At 37.7% G+C, this 25,928-nt stretch overlaps 1 protein-coding gene across 1 annotated transcript in view; it reads left to right on the forward strand.

Moving 5' to 3' along the window:
• The window catches only part of LOC145443237 (3'-5' exoribonuclease HELZ2-like), a 68,608-nt gene that overhangs the window by 22,395 nt on the left and 20,285 nt on the right, over positions 1-25,928 (forward strand). Inside the window, exons 18-42 of the mRNA XM_080321226.1 lie at positions 204-299; positions 571-683; positions 736-857; positions 2,765-2,901; positions 4,093-4,168; positions 4,231-4,439; positions 4,846-5,028; positions 5,307-5,443; positions 8,189-8,325; positions 8,386-8,504; positions 9,474-9,538; positions 9,602-9,768; positions 11,878-12,070; positions 12,303-12,459; positions 14,234-14,438; positions 14,542-14,673; positions 14,725-14,900; positions 15,112-15,327; positions 15,553-15,683; positions 15,997-16,185; positions 17,308-17,416; positions 19,857-20,062; positions 20,930-21,100; positions 23,347-23,615; positions 24,316-24,450. Coding sequence (XP_080177352.1) covers positions 204-299; positions 571-683; positions 736-857; positions 2,765-2,901; positions 4,093-4,168; positions 4,231-4,439; positions 4,846-5,028; positions 5,307-5,443; positions 8,189-8,325; positions 8,386-8,504; positions 9,474-9,538; positions 9,602-9,768; positions 11,878-12,070; positions 12,303-12,459; positions 14,234-14,438; positions 14,542-14,673; positions 14,725-14,900; positions 15,112-15,327; positions 15,553-15,683; positions 15,997-16,185; positions 17,308-17,416; positions 19,857-20,062; positions 20,930-21,100; positions 23,347-23,615; positions 24,316-24,450 — 3,850 coding nt within the window. The remainder of the gene's footprint in view (positions 1-203; positions 300-570; positions 684-735; positions 858-2,764; positions 2,902-4,092; positions 4,169-4,230; positions 4,440-4,845; positions 5,029-5,306; positions 5,444-8,188; positions 8,326-8,385; positions 8,505-9,473; positions 9,539-9,601; positions 9,769-11,877; positions 12,071-12,302; positions 12,460-14,233; positions 14,439-14,541; positions 14,674-14,724; positions 14,901-15,111; positions 15,328-15,552; positions 15,684-15,996; positions 16,186-17,307; positions 17,417-19,856; positions 20,063-20,929; positions 21,101-23,346; positions 23,616-24,315; positions 24,451-25,928) is intronic.

Raw genomic sequence — 25,928 nt, forward strand, 5'->3', positions numbered from 1 at the left:
ATAAGATATGTTAATGGGAACATAGCTGATCTATCTGAGATATGACTTGAGATAATAAGAATATCTAACACACTGAAATTATTTCCAATGGCTAGGAAACGTACGCTTTATGACTGTATATGATCTGATCGCAGTGAGCAGATACTTTTGTATCCTTTTCACCAAACAAATCATAAATAAAATCTAATTTTCTGTCATTGCAGGCCATGGAGCCTGAAGTTATTATGCCGTTGACGTTGGCGGATGCTGGGAACACTCGAGTTATTATTGCTGGGGATCATAAGCAAATCAACGAAAGGGTGAGTGTTCAAATCTTTCGTAAAAGTGATTTCAAATGTCCAATAACTCGTAGGGCTGGGCATAATTTTAATGAGTGGAATCGAGTGGTGTGAGTCGATGATTTCGATTATCGGAATTTTATGCTCAGGCCAGCAGCAGTTGATTGAAAACATATTCAACCTGGTTTTTTGAATCACTGGGGATCTTCCTAATCTTTAAAATAATCTTGTTATCATATGTGTGTGCCCCTTATGGGTCAGTAATTATAACAGTGCTTGTCTTGTTTTTCAGACCTTCTTACCAAAAGAAGTTCCTATTCTGACATTTTTGGAGCGGTTGTATGTGGCGTATGGCGACTTTCCGAGTTTGAACTCTCAAAGAATACTGCTGTGCAACAACTACCGGTAAATGAGTCGGTGCAATAACTCTTTTCGCCTCGCTAGAGATATATTTTAGATGCGTTGACGGATTGTTGCAACTGATTTCCGAGCTTTTTTACCGAAGAGGGATATTGCAATGCAGTGGAGATGTTCAATTGCTAGATGGATACGGACCGGTACATTTTACTCACGTTGAAGGTTTGCATCGAATACTTATGTCAGTTACTAATGTTCCCTAACTCGAAGTAAACATTTTCTGAATTATATGCAGAAATACCCATTTCTAACACAGGCTGGTAGTACAGGAGGTAGAAGCAGGAAATTAGTGGTATCTAACTCTGACCATACTGGAAGCAATTCATTCCACGATTTCTGCTAGTACCTTTCTGCAACATGTAAGACGAATAGCAACGACACAACTCAGGTGTATTTCGCCTGAGGACAATCAACCATTGTAACGAAATCGCAGCCACACATTGAGACATAACTTCGTAATACACTTGAATGATGCCTCATAATATCTCGTATGTTTTATTTTGAAACTTCATTATGTTTGAAATCACGATACGTGATTTATTTTTTATGAGACAGTAATCAACGGAAAGTGTCATCTTAATAATCTTCGGTTGAATAATAAATATTATGAATGCATATAGTTTAGGGTTGTCATACGTTCGGAATTTCCCGGAAATGTCCGGAATTTCACTGTTTAAACTGCGTCTGGGAGGAAATGCTAAAATATGCTTAAATGTCCGGAATTTTGAAGGCTTGACAGAAGCTCAAAATTGTTTCATAAATACTCAAACAATACATTATTTTGGGGAAGATTTATGCTATTGGAAATATTATTCATGCGCTGCGTGCGATTTACTGTCACTTGTTTTGCTTTTAACATGGGTACCCTCACAAAAACTGCAATCAAGAGCAAATTAAAATATGTATAATCTGCTGCAAAAAGACTAATTTTAATCGCAATTGTAACAGAACGGTATATTCCCAGTGTCGGCGCGGCCGTTTGGAGGCTTTAGTCAAAGATAGCGGTTCTCAGGCTAGGGGTAACCTATAGTTAATAGTTGATCGATGACCTATGTTAAAAAATCCACTCCTGTATGCAATCGATAGGCAAAGCGTTGCTAGTGAGACGTGATATGTATATATACCTAATTTTGTAACCCGCTGGTAGGTGCTAAAGAGAGTTCGGAATTTGGTCCATGAAGATATGTTAACCCTAATAAAGGTAACACAGTATTGAACATTATTTGTAATTATGAAGAGCATACCCCACTCACATACGTGGGTATGTGGAGACTTGTTGATTGATGACTGGAAAAACGTATCACATACCGGTATTTGGAATGAGCGCTGCGAAGCTGGCCGGAAACCTAAGTGTAATCTTACGTTCTGTACTCTGTACTAGTTGTCTTTGTGTACTTTCGAAAAATATACATTATACAGCGATCAGCAATTCAAATTGTAGGTGTAGGCAAGTAATTTCACTTAGAGGTGAAGAAGAAATCATTAAATCAAAATTCGAAAATCTCATTAAATTTAGTCCAAACGGGCTATTAGCCCGAGGTAATCCATCATATGTATCACATAACATATGACTGCTAGAGAAACTTTCTTTGGCACACTGCTTGAAAGGCAATGTTGTTACGGACAAAGTCACATCCTTAACTCATCTGAAATATACCCAAATAATACACGTTGCAAAATTATTTGCATTGACGCGAAAGTTCAGAAGGCGAGAGCCCGAGTTGGATTGGATTATATCTGGTGCCTTAAACGTCTCATAATTTTCTGCACTAATCGTCGCGGTGGACTCAAAGTAGGTTATGCCCCTTCTTCAATTAAAAAAAAATAATTTTTTTTTCAATTCTCATTTTAGTTATCTTGGTCACGTTTATGTATATCTCATTGTTTCAAAGTTAATCATGGCCGAGAGAAAAAGAAAACTTTACATAAAGTTCATTTTCTCAAAATGTGTAAAATGGACATAAGCTACTTTGATTTCACGGCGACATAATGTTTCACTATTTGACTTTTATGAAAAGTATTAAAAGGTGATTCCACTGTCAAAATCTTTGGTTCCATTGCATGTAAAGGCGAATGTAGCTCCACCAGTTTGGGTGACTACACCAATATAAAGGAGGCCAAGCAAGTCGTCGAGGAAGTCAGCGTGCTGACTGAAAGTCGTCTTTCCCAAGATGAAATTCTAGTTACCTCACCGTATTTCAGTCAAGTGAGTAAAACTCTTGTCCATGTGCGTAACAATGTGCATTTTGGCAACTAACAATGACAGAGTGGAAATTGTGAATATATTTCAATACAAATTCATGCAGTTTTAATCAAGTCAAATGAATTGAATAAATTTTTCAGTTAACATCTGCACTACTTACCTCCATTCCTACTCTCATGCGATTTGACACAATGATGGAAATCGTCTGTATCAATGGTTCTCAATCATTTTGTCTGTCAAGGCCTCCACAAACCCCCTCGAGATTTAGTTCAAATCTAGCTCAATTATCCTGCAACCATCACATGTCATCATATGTCATCTATGTGCAAATATTAACTGTAGGTAGGCTAGTGAAACTGCAAAAATTGCGCATTTCATGAAAATGACATCATACTATGTGGAATTTGTGGCGACTTTTAACATTTAAAGAGAAATCATTTGATTAGATTTCTGCAGATGCATGTCAAAACCAAGTATAAGAATATATGATCGTGTTTGAAAAACCACGACTTCGATTTGATATGGATGTGAGCTCAAAATACAATTTAAAAAAGATAAGTGGAGGCAAATGGAATAATAATATGTAAAGCTTCCGACAACACCTTTGTGTATGATCGCAACATGAGGCCTGCACCAATATTGAGAAAGTCATTTTACAATGAATATATCATTCCCGGTTTATTCATCTCTATCCAGCAGCTCATCTTGAAGTTCTTCCATAATAATGGTTATCTCTATAACAGGGAAATTGATTCCTTAAAGAGGTTTCAAATCTTTAAGAAAATACATTAAGAATTCTTTTTCAAGCAGCTGGAAAGGTTCACTAATTTAATGATAGAAAAACAGCTTCAAACATTACGAAATTATCCTGATTGACTGATTGCATTAGTTGCGATCACATCTTGCACATTCAAAAGTAACTGAATAAATTATACAATCCCTTGATCAGATCTACTTTTTAAAACGGCTTATTTGAGTACTTCTCAGATCTTCATTTTTTACTTCCAATCGAAGTAGCTTTGACATGTCCTGGAAATTCCAAATTAGGTTATTCATGTTAGAAATTTAGAGGTTTTGCGGATCACAGGGTGAGAGCCATTGACCTTTGCATTCACAAATTATGTCTTTAAACGTGTTGTATCATCATCTTCAATGGTAAGTGTTAAAGGTTTCAATATGTGTATCTCAATTTAGGTTAAACTTATCCGAGATTTGCTAAGAAGAAAAGGCTTCCGCGGTGTCATTGTCTACCGCGCTGCAAACGTTCAAGGTAAACTCATGAAGTTTGTCGAAACGCATTGATAGACATCTAATTTTAAAATATGCTTTCAGCATTGCAATACAAAGCAGTGATTCTGAGCTGTGTGATGAGGAAAACTGTGAGCTTGAAAGCAGACGGTGATCGGTCAGGATTTCTTTGCGATGAAAATTTATTGAACACAGTTCTAACGCGAGCTAAGTCGTTAGTCATTGCGATTGGCGATGCAGCGACTCTTTGTGCAGTTGGAGAGTGTTCAAGAAAGTGGCGTGCTTTTATTCAGGTGAGTGTAGGACTGGCAAAACCTATTATGAAATATTTTTAGTCACTATTGTAATTTCCTTTTTTATTTGATACTGCACTGGACATGACATGATTTACAGATTTGGATAGGGTATTAAGACATTCTTTAGTTCACGGCAGTGACATTAGAGTCATTCTTACAAATCAACATTACATTATTTAGTTTGTTATTTGAGAATTTTTACGAAGCTTGCGTGCATTTTTATTATTGTTTAATGCTTGACACTTCTTCCATAGTTTTGTGTTAAACTTGTGTTATAAGTGAGATATAATTTTCTGATCAAAGATTGTTTCATCGAGTGGTCCTTAATTTGACATCAGCAACAATAGTGTCTTTCTAAAGCTACATCCGTAAACTCGACTTGGTTATAATACTGTATTTGCAGCATTGTGAGGCGTCTGGGACTATCAACCCAGACCATGTTACCACGGAGTGGATAAACAGGCAAACACTCCAACCCAACGCCAGGGAATTTACCCCAGGAGCAAATGGTCGATATTTTCAACGTGAAGAAATAGATCTGAGCCGGCCATGTTCAGACAACCAATCAGACGGCAGTGACGATGAGGTAGTTTAATGTTGACTCCATTTTGTCGATGATTTCAAGTATTTTGAAACAATTCTACTTGCAATATGCAATTGTGTGTAACTTAATTCTATTTATAAAATAAAAAAATAAAAAAACGGTCTTACCATTTTCTTTCAACATGCTGCACCAGCAGAGATATGCCGAATGAAAGTAAGCAGTGGACGAATGTGACTTGACCAAAATTCACGTTTCTAATTTCCACAAACACTGCCAAGTCTTCACATATAACTTTCATCCAAGCTATTCTTTCTCTGAAGGATCTCAATGATGATATCATACTTTATGACATGCTCAATAAATCCAGCGGTGCTGTGTCAGACGATTCCATACAGTATGAGGAGTGCTATGTATCAGAACGTAAAGATCCAAATGAGCCCGACATTGTTTCAAACAGGTAAAATCATTTGTGACAGTCCAAACAAGTATAAATATCTAATTCAGTTAATAAACTTTGAAACATATAATATACGTAAATTTTATTAGGTACTGGTTGTGTATAGTGTTATTTTTTGTTTGGTATATGAGATATGTTTTGGCATACAACTTTCATCTCCTTGAGAAGTTTCATGTCTTATCAATTGAAATGAGTGGTTTTTTCTTCTGCTCCATTCCACCAATCCACAAATATTATGATATCTGTCATAACTAGGGCAAGTTTTTGTTGCACTAAAATTACGAGAGAGTTGCATTTAATTTTAACAAAAGTTGCAGTAAAAAGTTGCATTTATAACTTTTGCTGAATTATTAGGGTATGAGATACTCCAAAGGCTCCGTTGTATAACCTAGTTCCTGCAAAGCTGTCAAATTTGTTACTTCGTCATTTAACGGCCTGACCAAACCGCCCAAAATTCCATTTTCCCGGCACACACCAAAAAAAAATACGCAATACGGGAATTATTTTCCCCAAAAATTTCAAACAGCATAGCGATAACCCCTCCCCCTAAAACAAGTAGAATAACACACCCCAAACCCCACTAGGTCTGCAAACTTTACCCAAGGCATTACAGAAAAACTCACTTCAACGAAATCAATAGCCTGAAGAAGGGGACCCAGTGAAAATGTAATTTTCGGCGGTCTCACCTGGGCGTTCCTGAAATGGGACACTATTTCAAATTTTAACGACGGAATTAATAAAATGATCTATTTACATATTAATCGGGCACCGTCGTGCTTGGCAGGTGGAGTTGAACTTCTCTCCATTGTGTCATAGATAACAGTGAGATGAAGCTAACCCTTTATATAGCTCTTTGTCATGCAAATCGAAGGGAGTAGAACCATACTAGAAGTAGTTTATAGCATGTTTTTAAATCACTTTTTTACATTTTTACGCAATATTTGATCAAAGTTGCAGTAAAAATTGGCTATAAAAAATAGAGAAAAGTTGCAAAAAGTTACACTATAAAATCTCTCCAAACAGCTTAAAACGACAGAGTACATATATTCTGAGTATCTACGAAGCTGTCGGAAGCTGTAAAAAAAGTTGCAAAAGTTGCAAAAACTTGCCCTAGTCATAACTATCCTGATATTCTTTTATTCAATGCCATAACAGGCTGATGAACTTCGCTAACCTCAATGTTCCGAAATGATAAAAGTATGCAATGTTAAGAAACATGATACAATAGCAAAATTTCACCTATGTCGTATACGTAAACATTGCATTCTAATATTATGAAAATTTCAATTGAAATTGAGTGATGGTTATTGATTAAATATTTTACAAAATACTATTGTACTGAATCTTTCATATACTTTATTTTGATATATAAGGGTATGACATTGTTAGTTTCTATTTGAACTATGCCAATATGGTGTAAGAACTAGTTTACAGTGCCACAGTTAGGGTTGCATTTGAAACAAATGGTTGTTTAAAACACTTTGTTATAAACAAAGTGTTTTAAAGTGTTTTAAACAGGTGACTTTTTAAATAAAATTATGTTTTTTTCAAGTTGTATAATTAAATAAAAAACATGTTGTATGAGACTACGGACGACTGCCACCTTATATAGCCGACATATACGATATGGGATGGTTGGAAACCTGAAAATAGTCGGTTCAACAGCAATAGTACATAGATAGTTGGTCAAAGGAGCTATATTTACCGTATATTTACAATTGTTAATGTTAATCCACTATGGCTTCACAATTGAATGTGGGTGACGTCATGACTTGAAAAAAAGTTTTAAACAAGGGCCTTGTTTTCAACATGTTTGTTTTAAATTGATTTTAGTTTTAAATGCATCCCTAGACTGTAGTCGTTACATGCTTGGTTTGAACATTAAACAAATCTTTAGTTGACACAATGCTCATCAGTATAATTTTATTTGTTTGCTAAAGCAGATTTGTGAACTTTCTCTGTCTACTTGTTAAGTCATATGATGGTTCTCAGTGGTTGTCAACCGTTTTGACTTCAGGGCACCCGCTGAAATAGATAAATAGTTCACAGCACCCTAGCCAGTACTTTAAGTACCTTGAGTGCGGGAACTGGGAAGTTGATGACCAAGAAAGGTAATCACAGCCTGAATCACAGCCTACCGTAATTGCCAGTTTGAGTATGTTCATTGTAATAAATATTTTTAGTCACCATGATTCCCATATGCTGCTCAGTCTTCGGATGTCCTTAATTTTTGTTCTATGTCGACGGCCACCCTGATTACCTCATCTTCTCGCGTCACCCTTTATCAGTCCAAACGGCCCCCCGGTTGAGAAAAACTACATTAAATCATTCAATACAATTGAACAGAAGATGAGATCCTATTACTACCGTTTCAACTTGAACGTCATATTCCCATTAATTGTATCATTTTCAGGAGTGAACACATTCTATTCATTGGTCAGTGGCCGGCCATGCACACAATGTTGGAATGTCACTTTGAAATAGCACCTACAGCATAACTAATTCTTTGTTTGCATTGGAGATGAATTTTGCAAGTTTTGTGATTGGCTATCGAGATAGGTCATTCCAAACTACCTCTAAAGCCTCCCGGGTTATTTTGATATCTTTTAGTGTCAACTTTAGGTAGTTTTTGCCACGCTGAGGATTTCCTACAACATTACTACGACATCACTGACTTGATACGTCTGAGTTTGCATCCAGGAAATATAACAATCATCGTTAGATTGCATATTCTGTGTGATATAGACTCGCAAACAGGAGGCAGTTAACACCAAAGCACAGCCTTGGCGAACTAGATGATATGCTTGCTTCAGAGCCGCATAAATACCTAAGATGCAGAATACACATCGAGAGTCGTGACCTGGCGCAAGCTTCACCGATAGGTAATACATTGTTAACGGCACTTTGAAAAGTTAGTTTCAATAGCCTGCTTTCCATTCTAGATGTAAGTGGGGCATCTATTTCGGATTCCGGCGGATCAATAATCTTGGATGGCAAAGAGAAAATGGGACGAGCATTCCAGAATGATGAAGTGCTGGTCAGAATTGAAGGCGATCATAGGGTATGCATGTAGCATTATATTTCTTTTTCAGATACATGGTGTAAGATGCTACAGTCGCGTCTAGTCAGTTAATCAGTAAATACCCTTACTGTTGATTATACTGCTATTGAAAACTCTTTGGTCAGCACACCTGAGCACCTATGCACATTGTACATTATACAAACGCACTATTGTACTTAAACGCACTTAACTTGAAATTTACGCACTTTTGTGGCTTACTTGGGCTTAAAGATGTCAAAAGGAAGGCAAAATTATCGAATATTTATAGGAAAATTGAGGATTAATAACATATGATATCTACTGCAATTTCTTCATATTAGTATCACTTTACTTGGAACAATAAGCCTCGACTTGGATATGAATACACCAGATTTGAATTGGATGAAGATACACAATTATTACAAAGCCTGGTTTTATAAAAAATCATAAATGACTGTAAATTGTAATGAAATGTAAATTCTTTGTACTTTTGGATCGGATTCAAAGAAATCGATTTGACATGTTATGAAATCAGGGGATTTATTTGAATTAGGAAGAGGATAGGCATTTGAAAATATTGACTCTGCTTACTTGGACTTGTAGCCTGGAAGTACATTGCAGGAGAAGTATCACTGCTTACATCCCATCCGATATATGCCTCTACAGAAATACTATATCTAGGACTAATCCAACCGAGGGGACTTCAGTACTAAACAATTGATTTATGATGACCATAGGACTTCACTTCATCTTGAAAATGCGAAAAGCTTTTCTCTGAACTTATACAATTCTGTCTATCGGACTGGAAATGTAGATTTCTTGTGAATAAATGACATTCATAATAATAATATTATCTCTATTGGCTTACAAATTTTATATCGACCATATTAACATCGACTCAATATTGTTCGGCCTCTAGATTGACCATCATATAGAGATATGACATAATTTATGGTAACGAATTCAACTAACATGTGAAATTCTATTTAGCTGATATATTCCCCTCAAAGCGCAGAGGCTAAAAGGAAAGGCCAAGTCATGGGTATATTCAAAAGGTTATTAGAATGGAAATTCATTATCATTGTTTGACCATTTCATTGATTTTTGATTTCTTCCAGGGGCAGAAATCTTCAAAAATGCTACTTTCTCTGCAGGCCATTTCATAATGACATATCGATCATGGTTCCGACAGAAAGGCCGCCCATTTTTTTCAAGATTCACTGTCCTAAGAACCATCGAAGAAAGGACCCGGACAAAATTCCGGTCTTCCAGATCCGGCAACAGTGTAATCTCTCCAATTTTATTAAACTACAACTTGCCCTTGGCTGCTGCCATTTTCCAGATTTTGCTGGTTTGTTTTTCGCTTTGCTGACCAGCTTGAAAAGGGCGTATCATTTAGTTGGTCTGGGCTGAGAGCTTGGGATCTTTATTGATAGTTTAGTGACCAACAAAAAATTCTAATACTCGACTTCCAACTGTATAAAATAAAGGAGTCTAACTCTGACCCTATCTCTGCCGTTCCCATTACGCCAATTTAACACTACCAACTCTCGAACCCTGACTCCTTGACATTTATTCAACTATCTCATAGTCCAGGGTTACCATATTTTGGAAATGTGAAACGAGGACATCTTTACAAAATTTTCTTAGTTACAATACTGAAGTTAAGTCCAGGAAAAATGATAAATTTTTCCCGACTTTATGGTCTGTTGACCTAAAAAAATTAAAAGGTCATCTCTAAGGCTCAAAGCCTGAATTTTCGGTTTTCTATGAGTTTTGCCGTGGGTTGACTAAAAAAGAGGTCAACTTTCCGGCTTAAGATCTGAAATACCCATTTCTATCAGGTTTTCCGTAGGTTCACCAAAAAAGGTCTTTTTCTGGCTCAAGTAACGGAAATCACGTCGGACCATTGCTTGGCCGCTGATTTCCTATATCTCAGTCCAATTTCCAGGTACAGTTAACCTAAATTCTCAAAATAGAGGTTGAATTCCCAGAAAAGAGGAACTTTAGGCGTCCTCCGAGGACGCTTTTAAAAAAGCTCCAAAAAAAGGACAAATCCTCTTAAAGGAGCACTGCGCTCTAAAAATTATGTGGTCTCAAATTGAAGGTAAAAACGAATAAAAATTTTTGGCCGTGGCCATATCCTTCAGAACGCCGCCGTAATGGAGCTGCAATTTATTGAAATTTCTATAAGACCAGCTGCCGCGGCTGCTAAACCCATTACATGGCACGATATCTTTACCGTCGCACTTGCTCGACGCGATTAGGCAGTCACGCAGAGAACAAATTTTAGATAGTTGTCAGCCGATGTTATGAAGGAAATGTGTCGAAGTTCCGTTCTCTGCGTGACTGCCTTATCGCGTCAAGCAAGTGCGACGATGAAGACATCGTGCCATGTCATGGGTTAAGCAGCCGCGGCAGCTGGTCTTGTAGAAATTTCAATAAATTGCAGCTCCATTACGGTGGCATTCTGAAGGAAATGGTCGCGGCCAAAAATTTTTGTTCGTTTTTACCTTCAATTTAAGACCACATCATTTTTAGAGCGCAGTGCCCCTTTAAGAGAGGACGTGTGGTAACCCTATCATAGTCTCACAAGCTACTACCAGTCTTGTATAAATATATGAAGGTGTTGGGTCAAATCAGACTTTGAAAAGTTTGAAACATTTTATGTGGGATTTATATTAATTGTATATACCAGAGGATGCCAACTCAAAATGGGTCGCTGGCCACATTTGAAATTTCGTGGATACCGTGCGTCACATGAATTCAACACCAACTTGAAATAGGCAACACAGTTTAACTTATTGTCAGTACAATGCCGCGCTCTCTAACGTGAGCCACGGTCGTAGTTACCACAAAGAAACAAATAATTTATTGAAGGAAAACAAGTACAATAAAAATATGAGGATCATGTATTTCGCTATATTTTGAACTATGAGCTGCTCAAAATACCTGACAGCACCTTTATCGACTAAAATATCGATATCAAGATTAGCTGGGCACGATATTTGCTGGAAAACGATGACCTCGTAAAGCCTGATCTTGCGGGGTAGCCCCAAGTCGTTTTCAAAGGGTCTCATTTTTTGGAGTGTCTGGGCCATTGCACGTCAAGGCAATACGCCCATTCATATCTACTAATTCTTCCACAGAATGCTATTACCATCACCGAAACCGTATCAGCTAGCTAGTGAGGAATAGTGATGTCGGGCACAGAAGAATAGGTCATTTTTACAACAACAATATGTTGAAACTAGAATCAATTGTAGCCTTTCAAAATTCTTTACTATTAAGGTTCTTCCGAAATCTCAAATAAGGTGGCGGGCCGCGTGTTGACCCCTGGTATATACTGACAAATACAGGCAATTTTTCCATTTCCACTGTTTGTTCAATGTAGATCAATCTCACGTGGATCTAGAACTGGTGTCATGTGATAAGGTCAGAAAGGACTGCTTGTATGCTGTGCGATATATGATGTGGTCGGAATACTGTCAGTCGCCTCTGGGATATGTTGAAAAAGTTCTAACTACGGATGGATTGGCTCTGGAAAATCGCTTGAATGCTACTTATGGAGTATCAGACACGATCCTGTAAGATCTAAGCATATATATTTTCTAATACGATATTTATAGTGGGCATAGGCAATCCAAATATCAATTTTATAAAATTTGGGACATGATTACTTGGGAGGCTTACTACTGAAATGAACCAACTTAAAAGAAGCATTGAAATTTCAAATCCATATAGTTTGAGCAAGTACAATCGAATCGCAAATTCATTATTTCGAAGACATTTGACATGTCGGTGTAAATTTTATTATAGAGAATCGGTCATGGTTCAAGTACGAAGTGTAAAAGAACCGGTGGAAAAGCTCGGTGACGATGTAGTTGAAATTTTTACTATTGATGCAGAAAATGCCAGGGTTTTGGATGACGGATTAAGTTTGAAAATATGCGAACAACACCGCAACTGCTATTTGGTGAGGGCATTAATTTACTTATCATTTCAACAGACTGATATGATTAGAATGGTGTTTCTAACTTTTTATGCCCACAAAGCATTTCCACATTAGAATCAGTTCTTGTACAGTCGATTGCAAGGAAATGAAAACAAGTCCCAACTTTTACACCTATTTCCATTGGCAGACAAAGAAGTTTAACAATAAATGTTCGATAAAAGAGCCATAAATATGATTTCGTCTCAAATTAAAGATTGAAGGTGTGAATACCTTAATGGTATCGGCCATTATTCTCAGTATGCCAACATATTCGAATTCTAGCTAAAATATTTCATGAGTGGTCATATTGCACTTTAGTTATCTCTCTGTTATCAAAATCACACGGCATCACTTCTTAACCAGTATGCGAAATTTCTTGCACGCATTTGTCCACTGTTGCATTTTCTCAACCCAATCTGTGTCCAAGCCTCATTTATCTAAGAATTCTGTGGAAAATATGTAATTATTCGCCCCTTTACTTTAGAATGATTTAACAGCCCGGACTCTCATTGCAACTTACAGCAAATTTACTATAGCATACTGGGAAACCTCGGCCAGTATGGTGATTGAATATTATACATATATAACATAAGACTATATTGCGGGCTATCGAGTGTGGTGATAATTATCATACTTCAGTTTTATTGTAATTTATTATAATAATTTGATAAAGTCTGAAGCAGCCGTTCTGTTGCGCTAGTTATAAACCTTTATGGAAATATGGTCTGAGTTATTGCTAAATTGCTCCAGCCTCCAGTTATGTATGTGTATGAAATATGTGAAATATGGGAACATTTCACAAAGAGAAAATATATAGCTGGTTCGTGATACAGAACTTGAATATAGCTTTCAATACAACATCCATTGTAGCAGTATATTTATTAAACTCTAAGACTTTTCGGGTGCCTCTTTTCAAGAGTTATCGGCACACTAAAGGGATTTAAACAGATTTAAAAGCAAAACCAAAAAGGCAAAGTATGACGCAACAATCAAAATCACAGACCATGAAATTCGCATCGTATCAATGGCAACAATAACAAACTATAAAGTATACGGACATACGGTACTATAGTAGCAGCACAATTCGTAAATAAACAGTTACACGCACGGAAAAACACGCACTAATGAGAAATTTGTAGGTTATAGAGGAAATCTTTCTGTCTGCATAAAATAGGTTTGCTCAACTGAATAATAGTAGACTCCAACACTTTTAAATGAAACACAGACCTACCACGCGCAATGACAGTGAACATATTGTCATCATAGTGCTGTGCACAGGCAAGGTTTTCGCTCAGATGCTGACCGATTGACGAAGCATATGCTTGGTAATCATCGTAGCAAGTAATGTTGTTTACCAATACAAGTGCCACTGTGATAGTAGGTAGGCCTATGTAGGACGTACATCTCAAAGATTGTTTGAGCGTATTAAGCAGCATATCCAAAAATTGATTCGGTCAAAAAGATGCGCAAATGATCGCACGGAGCTCGCACGTCAGTACAAATTGGCTGCAAAAACAGACTGCTATGATGATTACCAAGCATATGCTTCATCAATCGGTCAGCATCTGAGCGAATTTCTCATTTGGTTTTACTTTTAAATCTGTTTAAATCCCTTTAGTGTGCCGATAACTCTTGAAAAGATGCACCCGAAAAGTCTTCGAGTTTAATAAATATACTGCTACAATGGATGTTGTATTGAGAGAAAATATATGTTAAGCATTTTGCTATTGTAACGGAAGAACAATTTTCTTTGCAGATGGGTATACATGTGACAGATGTGGCATCCCACTTTCTACAAGACACCCCTATTGATACATTCGCTAAACACAATGTATGTTCAATTGATCAACGTCATTTGCTGCCTGAATTCTTACCGGAAAAACTTAGTCTGGACGTGAATAAACTTCGCAAGACTATTTCGCTGTTTTTTCATTCCACTGTGAATCCTCGTCATGTTAAAGGTAAGTCCTATTTTAATATTATTGTTTATTGTTGAAAATTTTTGTGACCATTATGAATGAAATATTCTTCTCATTGTAAATGAACACGAGCTTACGTGCACAGGAAACAATCCATTTGTGACACCTAGAAAGGCTCTTGTTAGATCACAACAACGCCTTACGTACCTTGAAGCGGAAGATATTTTGATCGCCGATTTCAACCAGGATGATCAAACATCAGTGAAATATCAACTCAGTATGAATTGTTAAATTTTCTCGTCTATTTAACCAAGCTGGACTTTTTTAGAAAAAATTTGGGAAATTTTGTGGAGCTGGCGGGTGCATCGTTTGGACTGTGCTGCTTACAACCAAGATTTTGCAAGTTACAGTGAATTCGCGGTCCAAGGAATGGCACAAATGCTCGTTGAGGAGGCCATGGTGGCATACAATGCAAATATGGCTGAATATCTTGTTCGTCACAAAGTAAATGTGTTTGTTAAAATATTATCTTGTCATATGGAATTGTCAAGCCATATTTGGTAAAGTCATAGTCTTTGAAAGCGAAGTGAACAACTTGCCTTGAACAATGGGAAATTCCGGGAAGCCTACAAATAAGGCCTACAGAAAGTCCATGAGACTTTCTATCATTATTGAGTTTTTAAATCATGTTTAATACCGTTTCTCTTTTTGTTAGAATTTCGACATTGCCGTCAGAGCTCAGCCGCTACCTGAAAAGAAGAAATGGGCTACTTGGAGGAAATGTTATCCACGAGCAATCTCACAATCTCCGTACCTCGCTTCTACCGATGAGTTTATAGACACGAAACGGCGAGAGATGAATAGATTCTACAGGTTAGAAGAAGACAGGAATAGCTCGGAGGGATCAGATGAAAATGTGGCTCAAAGCGGAGTAAGATCAACTTTTCCGACCATAATATTCAATTTTATTGACTAGGAACTGATGCAGTATAAAACTGAATGTCGAAATTTTTGTTCAAGTCCCAGACCGTGTTTAAAATATGTTATTGTCCATAATGCTCCGAAATAGCCCTTCTGTTTCGATGTGTCATTATCAAAATTATATTGACTTTTTCTCCAATCTTAATCCAAATCCTAATTCTGGAATATTTTGCAGGCTGACATTGAACTCTATGCGTCTGTATGGGATGATATTCGCCGTCACATCGAAAATGGAAATTACAGAAAAATCTTGATGATTCTTGCACAGGACGTGCTCCGCCCATTACAGGTTCCCGCATGGCATGAGTGAGTGAAGTATGACTTGTTTTCTAAAATATCTAATAGAGACCGGATGCATCTTACAGTAGAGAGTGCTCCCGGGGCTTCAATAGTTGATCCTTCAATGCTAATATCTACTTTTCATTTGAATTATAGTCTGATAGTGATATGCATCCCCTTCACTATCTGACAGGCAAGTTTTTGAACGCTTTACATTATCAAGCAAATCAACATGAATCACTGTGTATAACCACGGTATTACTTCCGTTCCAGCCGACACCTTTTTCATGACCATTACTTAGTTGGTCCTCGCCAAAAAAGTTATAAAATCATTTTACAGGCTGAAGAGCATAAGTGAAAAGGCAGAATGGGTGAGCGGTCTTCAGCAGGACACCTTACATTCTTCATTGCGTCTCATCCTATATACCAAGTGCACCTCTCCACTGAGACGTTATTCTGATATTATAATTCAACGATGTATAATCAGAGCATTGGATAATTCTGCTCTTCCTGGCAGAGAATGGGAAAGGTACTCATTGAATATTTTTACAATGATCTACAATCTACAATGTTTTGATTGCAAGCATTTTAAAATGTGATATTTTGAAGTGAATATTTTGGCAGTTATATGAAATGGACTGATGTATGATGTGTCAAATCTAAAATACCTACATTACAAATTTTTCTATTTCTTGTAAAAACTTACTACAATCCTAAATGAATAGCCGTAAAAATTTGCTCAATTATGGAATATTATCCTATTCATTGATTGTATCCGTATGGCGGGTGAACCATGCATCATTTATCACTATTGATAGGGAATTTAGGTCAACCAGTACCATGTGTATAGCATTTAATATACAGTGTATATCATATCAATGTTTAATAAAAATAATCAATGTATTACATAAAATATAAATTTAGTGACATATGTAATAACACAAGACATCACAGCGTTCTTGAGAGTAGAAATCGAATGAAGGTGTTTGCGATTGCGCATGTTTTACTTGTTCTCTATTTGATGTTTTTAGAGGAATCAGTTTCCAATTCAGCTGTCCTTTATTTCCATCTCGCTTTTCTAATCATTCTAATCGTCTGATTTTAGTCCTGATTATTTGATTATTCCTGTTCTACTTTCCTATTGGCTCGGCTTTATATTTTCCTCGTTGCCGTTGCATCATTCTCCATTCTACCGAGCAACGGACGAGCGAGCACTATTGCAAATCTCGATCATGCATCTTCGTGTTTCAACCAACCAAAGCCTTGTTCCATTAGGAGTGCTTGGTTGTGTTATCTTGAATATAAGACGGATATACAAGGTTTGCCCAGCCCAAGAGCAGATTCAGCTAAGCAGACAGGGTTCGACGCCTGCTAAATCGGCACTCATTGACGTCTAGAGCGCCGCGTCGAAACAGAAGGAAACTTCTCTTGGATTCAGACAATTCTGAGACCCTGTGTTGACAACTAACAAAGAAAGGAAAATATTGTGAATATGGCAATTAATTTATAATAATAACGTAATAATAAATCACTCATTCAATCCGTGCGGAGGTTAAGTAGAGATAATTGCTTGAATTTCGTTCGAACTGCTTAATTGCTCACCACCTCTGTTAAATACACAGTTCTTAGTATTGCAATTGTATTGTTTCAGCGGATTAATAAATGATCAAATCGAAACAATGATTGCCGACATTGAAGTGGACCAATTTGCAAAGACATTGAAGGACGAACCAGTTACGGACGTGGTAACAGTGTGTGTGGTGGGTATTTTACTGCATATATCTTGCACCATCATGAAAACTAGGTGTCAGGACATTGTGGTTCTAAGGAATATTGCCGATTAAGATTCCATTGTCAAAATACCATTTTGACCGTGCGAAACCATAGATCAGAGGTCTCAAACTCAAATGTGCTCGCGGGCCAGTTTTCCAGTTTTGACGACGCCGCGGGCCGCAGCATTTATAGGGGTATTCTATGTCTTTCCAGGTAGGCCTTATTTGGCGGGAATGAATTGTCCTATGGAAAGTGAGCCGATCAAGCAGACTGACAGTAATCACACATCGTCAAAATCACAAAATGTGATTTACTCTTGTTTCAATTTAGCCCTGGCAAGAAAAGAATCATCACATTTTTAACTATTTGAATATAGGCTAATTGTTGTTACACCATGAGCGGACAAATGTATGATGCGATTATAAAAGCTATCAGGTTATAATTTTGAAGCTACTATGAATATTTTGAATTTAACAAATTGATAATAGACTGATCTGAAATTAAAACATTTTTAGGTTGGGCATTGTAAGTCCGATATAGGATTCGAGTATACTTCTGATAAGTAACCTATTAATCTCATGGCCAAATATCTTCAAATATAGGAACCGAAAAAATATGATATAAATATATTATTAAATGTGTCCTGGTGATTGAAATGTCCGAACGCCGAACGGCCCATTCTTGTTACATCGTAGGATGGTACGACTTTGGTACTCGGTACCTTCAAGTGGCCTTAATAACATGGTTTAGCGACCAAAGTTGTAACTAAAAGATTGCCAATGGTTGCCATAACTACTTGCTTAGTTAGCGAAATCTATTACCATTCCCCTGATACGCAATTAGTTCGTTGCGTCCATGCTTCTAACAAATTCACGGCATTCCGAGTCACTCCCAGTCCACTCTAGTCTCATTTTCATTTTACCATCGAGTTAGCCCGAGTCTGAGTAATTCTAAGAAAGGTCGCGTCCAAGTCTAACTCACAAAGTGCAGTCACGAATCGTCGAAAGGTCAGGTTTTGTCAGCATGAATTGGAATGGAATTGGAATGCATGTTAGTGTTTACAATTGATGTGATAGTGAAGTTTGATGAATAGTTTCAGGCTTTCGGAGCAATTTAAGAGGGTTTTCACTTTATAACCTGAAAAGATATATGTGACACTGATATATTGTCAAATTATGAAAAATCTAAAATGTCGTCGCGGGCCGCACAAAATGCTCTGGCGGGCCGCGTGTTTGAGACCTCTGCCATAGATCATTTAATTGTATTACAGTGAGTCTTGTTGGAGCCATATGTTATTTCTTGAAGCTTAAGACAATTAACATTCATATTTCCAACAGTGTTAGACCACAGTGAAAGTGTGAATCTACTATTCACACGAGAGGCTCTTTTTAAATGTTTAGGACCCATTATCATATGTGTAGGTGGAGCCAAACATGGTCACTACAACTGCACATACCCACTGTAAGTAGCCTAGCTTTGTAGTACTTATGTTAAAATGTAGGCGTGTTGCGCAACGTTGTGTTACCGCCGAATAATTTGATAAGTGAGAAGTCGGTCAATATTTATATTTTCGGAATCAGTGCGACAGGTACATTCGATTATAAATAAATTATTATAAGTTTCAAGCTATCATTGGCGCCATCATAGGTGGATGAATCTTGATATGTGGCCTCACCTATGTAGTCCGTGTGAGCTTCACATGTGCCTTATCTCTCCTTTCGCGCTTTGTTTTTGAACAGTAAATATGTAAATTGCGTGATTTTGGGAGCAAAAATGTTTAAAATCTAGTCATTCACAAACATCAGTAAAATACCAATATTCATTGAAGGTTTCACGATTTTCGTTCACTCGTTCTGACGACAGGTGATGCACTTCCTCACTTGCGTTCTCTGACCCCACGCCACTAACCTATCACACCTTACAGTGGGTATTGTACTGATGTAGTGACTAGTTTTGGCATCTGTTGTAGATGGTAACTATCTTACGTTTCGAAAGATATGATATGGCACACACTGTAATACAAATAAAAAGATGTAACTTGCAAAAGATCTATGTAACTCAAGTTTGGCATGCTCAAATAAGGCAACCAGCATGAGTAGTACAAGTTTTTACGGTGAAAATGTGACGCTCACTACGAATCCCATGTAGTAAGCTCGAATTGGTTCTGTGGTGACGTCACAAATTTTCAATTGCGACGTAACAGTGGATTGACAATTGACATGTATGGCTCTTTGGTGGTTAAAATGGAAAAATATAGTGCCAATATGGCTTTTCGGACGAAAAAGGTTCCCAACCCCTGCCATGGGTTATGAAGGTCGTGTAGAAATATCTTTTACTAAATATAGTAGCTAAGCATAAAAGTTTGAGACGCCCTGAACTAGACCATACTCATTCTATGCGATATGATTTTAAGTAATTACTTTGCAGCTCACAGACGGCGGCATTCAGTTTTCCTCCTGGTCGCGATTGGGATGTCTACCTTCAAAATTTGCTGAGATCGACTATGGCCACCTAATGCTGGATTTTCAAACTAAGGACATTCTTGAAGGCTTTCCGGATGATATGGAAGAGGAACGACGAAATGAGAAGGATGATATCATCGTGAGAAGAATCGATGTGGCTTGGAAATTTAGGTATCAAGAGATATAATTGCTGTGCTGCATGTAGATTTCTGTTAAAATAATTTACCAGCCATCATTTTCCTTTACGGTTATGCGTTATCATTGAAGTTGAGTATTTGATAGATAGAGCATGCCTTTCGTAGCTGACCAGGACTACCCGCCAAAGTAGAAGAGGGTCTGAAAAGGTCACAAATAAGTGAGATTGTAAAGTAGTTGTGTTAAAGAATTATGCCATTTCCAAATCCTTTCAATATAATCTATAATGTCTCACCGATTTCACTAACAAAATGTTATGCAAATCTATGAATTACCCATGTTCTATTTGATGAAGGTTGATCTTCATGGGAAGATAATAGTCTTTATTCTAGAATTAAAAGCTGTGGGCTAAGATTCTATTCTGTATTACTAAAACCTTTGTGGCAAAGCAATGATATGAAAGGTAACCTGGCATTGATATTTTGTGATTGGTGTGATGTAGGTAAGTTTAGATACTCTGCTAATGCCTGGTATTGCCTTCGGAGACATGCCTCATGGTCTTGATACAGGATTTTCATGTTTTGACTATTCTTCCCACCGACAAGGGTCGTGGGTCCAATCCCCGGCCTGGTCAAACTGGCATATATGGCTTCTGTGGCTTGGTGTTCAGCATCTCCGAGGTAACATGAAGGGGGTGCAGGACTATTACAATGCTATGTCAGTACCTACGCTATCCAGCAGCATATGCACATCATGCACTCATGGTATACATATGCACAGATCATGTGTATTTCATTAGTCTGTATATATAACGCAGAAACATCAAGGACACAAATATTTAACATACTATCATCATATTCCTATTCCACAAAAACGATGAAACTACATTACTTATACTTACAGATTCTACGACTACCAAGAATACCTGTCTGAAACAAATGCCGAGGAGAGTCTTCAAGGAATAGATTGCAGTCAAACAGTGAAGATAGCAAATGCTGATTGGCAGAGAATAGTTGAATTGATGATGGAAACCGAGGAAATAAATGGGCAAGAAGTGATGGAAGCCATACGTGGGTGAGGCATTTAATGCATTAAATACATGCAGCTCAGAGCTGGTCAGTACTTGAGCATTTATACTTTTTCAATTACTGGTATCTTGACTTCCACAGTGATGTTTAGAGAGAGGGAGAGAGATTTGTATTCCTATTATTAAAAAGAGTAAAAAAGAAAGTATCTGTTTTAACCAGGGTTGCCATCGACATAGACCCAAAAATAAGGACAGTCGAAAAATTAGATTAGCATGAAAAAACGTTTTTGAACATACTTTGTATTTATACGAACAGTGGCATATCACATTCCATACTTTTCGTCAGAAACAATCTGCTCCAGCAACTCCTTGTTATTAGAAAGTGCTTCATGGATCTCACGAGAGCACAGGTCCAGGTTTACTTTTACTCAGGGCCGAAACAGCACTTCGTCAGACCCCCCCCCCAAAAAAAAAACGTTGATCTTGACCCCCACCCTCATTGTGATTAGAGGCCTCAACCAAGATGGGAAAAGGCCGTACAGACAAAATCATTTTTGAGCGTATGGAGCAAGAACTCGAGTAACAATGCTTGTAGTCTTGGTCCTGGCCGAATAAAACTTATTTGCGATGTTGGAATCGGGGAATATTGTTTTGAACAATTGCGAAGTGCAATCGTTCGTGAGGAATGATTGCTGGTGTTCGACAGTATGGAATGCCCAGGTACCATCTACAGCAGCTGCCTTGTCGTCTGTGGCTGTTGGTGCTGATCGACTTGTGGAAAAATTATCATCGTCTGGCTCAAATTAATCATTATTACACACTTCTTGTGTTTCGGGGTATCAATGTGAGTTGAAATAGCGGTCTTTCCTATAGCCCTCAGGTTTTTGTTTGTTTTGGGTATTCATGGTGTTTGTCGACTACTATGGTCATTTACACCAGGCCGATATTCTTCTTATTTTCCGTAACTGCAGACTTATTGCACGGCCCACCTGTAGACTTTTGTAAGACACCGCTGACGCGGATGAGGTGGCGAGGAGGAGCCTAGGTAAACCTCCAACACTTAGGTGTCGGAATTCGGAAATCGACCTCGGTCGGACTCGAACCCGCACCCATTGGTGTTGCAGCCGCGGATTATACCACTGCGCTATCTCGCCACAGCCCTCAGGTTAATGTCACAATTGCAGATATTGCTATGTGCGAAACACTCGCCCTTGAAACTTCGTTAGATATCTTTGAATTCTCTCTCATAATAGTCACAAAAAAAAACGTTTTTACGCCTGCGCATTTTTACTAATCAGATTTAGCCTTATTAGTAGCTAAAACTATGTGCGCAAGTACAATATAATTTAGAAAAATTTATCAATAATCAATAGCTCTACTACTTTTTAACCAATGTGTCGACTGCACTGCGCTTTTTTTCACTACGCAATAAATGCTGCATTCCCCACAGCTTGTGATTCTTCTGCTGTAGAACAAACAGCAGGAACCGCTGGCACTGCTGTTTACTGCTAAAATGACGTCCGCCGTGGTAGCTTGGTACAGACGAAACCAATCACAGCCCGAGCTTTCTCACCACTCAAAAGTCTAATCTTATGGTGTGTCCGTCAACAGAGTTCCTTTTCTTTATGATGTCATAAAATCTCGACACAAAAGCATAATTTAATATAATGCAACACAAATACCAGAGAAAAACGATCGAAGTTCTGCAGTGGTTGAAAATAAGACAAAATAAGGACGCAAGTCGAAAATAAGGACATTTCTTAGAAATAAGGACAGTTGTGTTTTCTAAGACGTGGGCCTTCAAAGTAAGGACAAATCTTAGAAATAAGGACGGTATGGCAACCCTGGTTTTAACGTACTGCTGGAGTAAAAGTGGAAATAAAGAGATTCACTTGATCACATCTTATTGTCATATTAATATTGTTGCCCAATTATTAAAATTATTTACCATGTCATAACCAATAGTCCCCATAACCATGATGTATTCAATTATTGGCCATGATTCATGTTAAAATTCTGAAAGCAAATTGTAATGCAATTGTCATAGAAAATAGTATAATATGGCTCTCATGGAATTAGAAATATTGAGCTGACGTGGCTAACTATTCATGTTGAGACAGTCTACTTGTTTGATGATGACTAGTTCACCTCTACTGCCGTCTCGATCTTTCCTATACGATGCCTAATTCTGTGTTTGTGATTTCTTTTTATATCATTAATATCTTCTTTTGAAATATATACAAGCCCGCGAGCGGTCCGTTAAAACCTCTGAAGTGTATTTTTCGAATTTCAGATTAAACCCTACGAAGCATAGGCGTGCATATCACGACAGAAGGTGTGGTGAAACGAGGAATAAACCTTTGAAAATATTTCATCATCGTGCAATCAAGAAAACGCTGCAGTCTGGAATTCCTATCGAAATCCAACTAACCAGTTATGAATCATGGCAATGTTCTTTCGAGCCTTTCGTTCAGTTGTATATACTCACCCAGGATTTATCAGTATGTGTACACCATAACAAAGAACCCATACTTGCTTTCGCAGCAGATGCCAATAAAATGAGTAAGTTTGAACTTCGATATATTGGATCATATTTGTAGCGTTTGTAGCACCTGTCTGTTTAAAATATTGAATCAAGGCTGCATGATATATATCTGCCTGTCCCCTGAAGTTCATTCATCTATCGCACTCTTTGCTGACCTAAGTTTGGTCAATACTTTCATCTTATATTCCTTGGCTAAGTATCGCAAGTTGTTATTTTTGTTGTCTACAATATATGCCTGGTGGATGGGAGGTACTCGTGTCTTGCTATTATCACAGGTTCTCTTGTGAATAAAATAGGGTTTTATGGGCTACATTTTTGAAATTATTGCAACTGATTAGAGAGTTTCTGATTGAAATATGTCACATTTTGATATTGATTTTGTTGACAAGGCAAAATATGTTGTATTGGCACCGTCTCAAAATTTTGGTATCGGTCGAACCCTGATTTTCAATTCCGTTGGATGGAAAAATTGCATTGTCTCACTAGCTCGGTTGCAGCCCTAATCTATAATAGTAGCTTACAATGGCCTTGTTTTGACTATAGATGAACTCTAAGTCACTTATTTACCAAATATAACAAATTTTGATCGAAACTATTGCAAACAATTGCAACTAATAAAATGATAGATATTTGTTTGGGGGCTGATTTTTCAATTGGACACTATTAGCTTATGTCGGCCATATGCTCACGTATTCGAAAATAGTCCTTTTTCTATAGATGACGACCACCATTCACTGGAGGATTATGAACGGAATTTAAGACCTTTGATTAATATGGATGGTGCATACAATGCAGTCACGGATGGATCGTCCATCATTCTGAATGGTATCAAGATATTGCGCACAAAATCAGGTGTTATGTTTTTGATTGATTGAAACGTACCTGCTTTCGATAGTCTGGTGGACAAAATCGAGTTATGTCCAGATAGTACAGGGGTGGCAATCTGCGGCCGTAGAACAAAAACTATGGGGCCGTCGATATGCAATTTGAATTGAAGAATTGAAATGAAATCCCTCAAAAATTTGGAATGCAACTAAATAATTATCTTTGCGGCTCGCTCAAATCAGGGTGACTTCATTTTTCGTTTTAATTATAGTAGCGTCCTTCCAATCTGAACCCCACAGTACAAATGTGAACCGCACCCACATAGAGAACTATAAATTTGGTATCGTGTGCGTCTGGGTGATTCCGACAATGTTGATTGGAGGTCAAGAAATAACGACATGCAACAAATTGACAAACGGAAGATGAATCATTAATTTTGTGCCCATGCATAATTTTCGAAGACCTCCCTTGTTTAGCCCTACCGGTACCTCTGATCATGTCAGTGTTGGGATCAAGTCACTACCTTCGAGTCACGAGTCATTTAGAGTCATTGCACATTTTGACTCGAGTCAAGTCAAGTCAATCGATTTTCGAAGGTGACTCGAGTCAAGTCAAGTCACTCGATTTTCAAAGGTGACTCAAGTCAAGTCAAGTCAAGTCACGATTCAAGTCACATTTCAAGTCAAGTTGCCTTTTCGAAGTATGTATGAGGCATGATTACGTCATTCCAATTTGCTAGCTGTCTGAAATACAGTTTGAGTGGTCATTGATTCCGAACCGATGAACGAATATAGAGTTAAATATACAACACGCAAGAAGGCGCTGCATCGCTCACATATACGTAGAACTGGTAAACTAATTGCATAGCCTTAGTTTATAGATACCAGCCAAAATAGAAAATAGAGAATGGAATGCCTGCGCCAATGGTTGAGGACTATATACACTATATTCGACTTCAATTTCAATAAAAAAAGAGGTTTGGTTAAGAAATAGAGATTTTGCTATTCTATTACTTTACTACTAGAGTTACGACAACGTAAGCTGTAAGCTTCGATCACTTCGTTTGCGGTCAACATATTTGTGAGAGAACAATCGAGGCTCAGTGAAACTCACGGTCATTGAATGATTGGTCGCTCTCACGGGTTACACAAGGGTTTCGCGAACAATCCGAACATACGCAGGATACAGTGATTTTAGCGACACCGATTACTTGATGACATGAAATTGACTCGTGAATTTTGCTCCGAGTCACTAGTCAATCCACATTTCTGATACGCCAAGTCAAGTCATTTTAGCAATATGACTCGAGTCAAGTCCAGTCATGCAAAAAAAGTGACTCGAGTCAAGTCATGACTCGAGTCATCCCAGCACTGGATCATGTGGGCTGAGAACGGATAAATATGTGATAGTAATATGTGCATTGTGCAACTACCAATATTATCGACGAAATTCATTCACGAAGTTGAAAATATTTCTGCGCTCGACGCGACTAGACAGTGAATCCC

This window comes from Botryllus schlosseri, chromosome 7 (genome assembly GCF_051294905.1).
Source record: "Botryllus schlosseri isolate E-star chromosome 7, Bs_hap1, whole genome shotgun sequence".
NCBI lineage: Eukaryota > Metazoa > Chordata > Ascidiacea > Stolidobranchia > Styelidae > Botryllus > Botryllus schlosseri.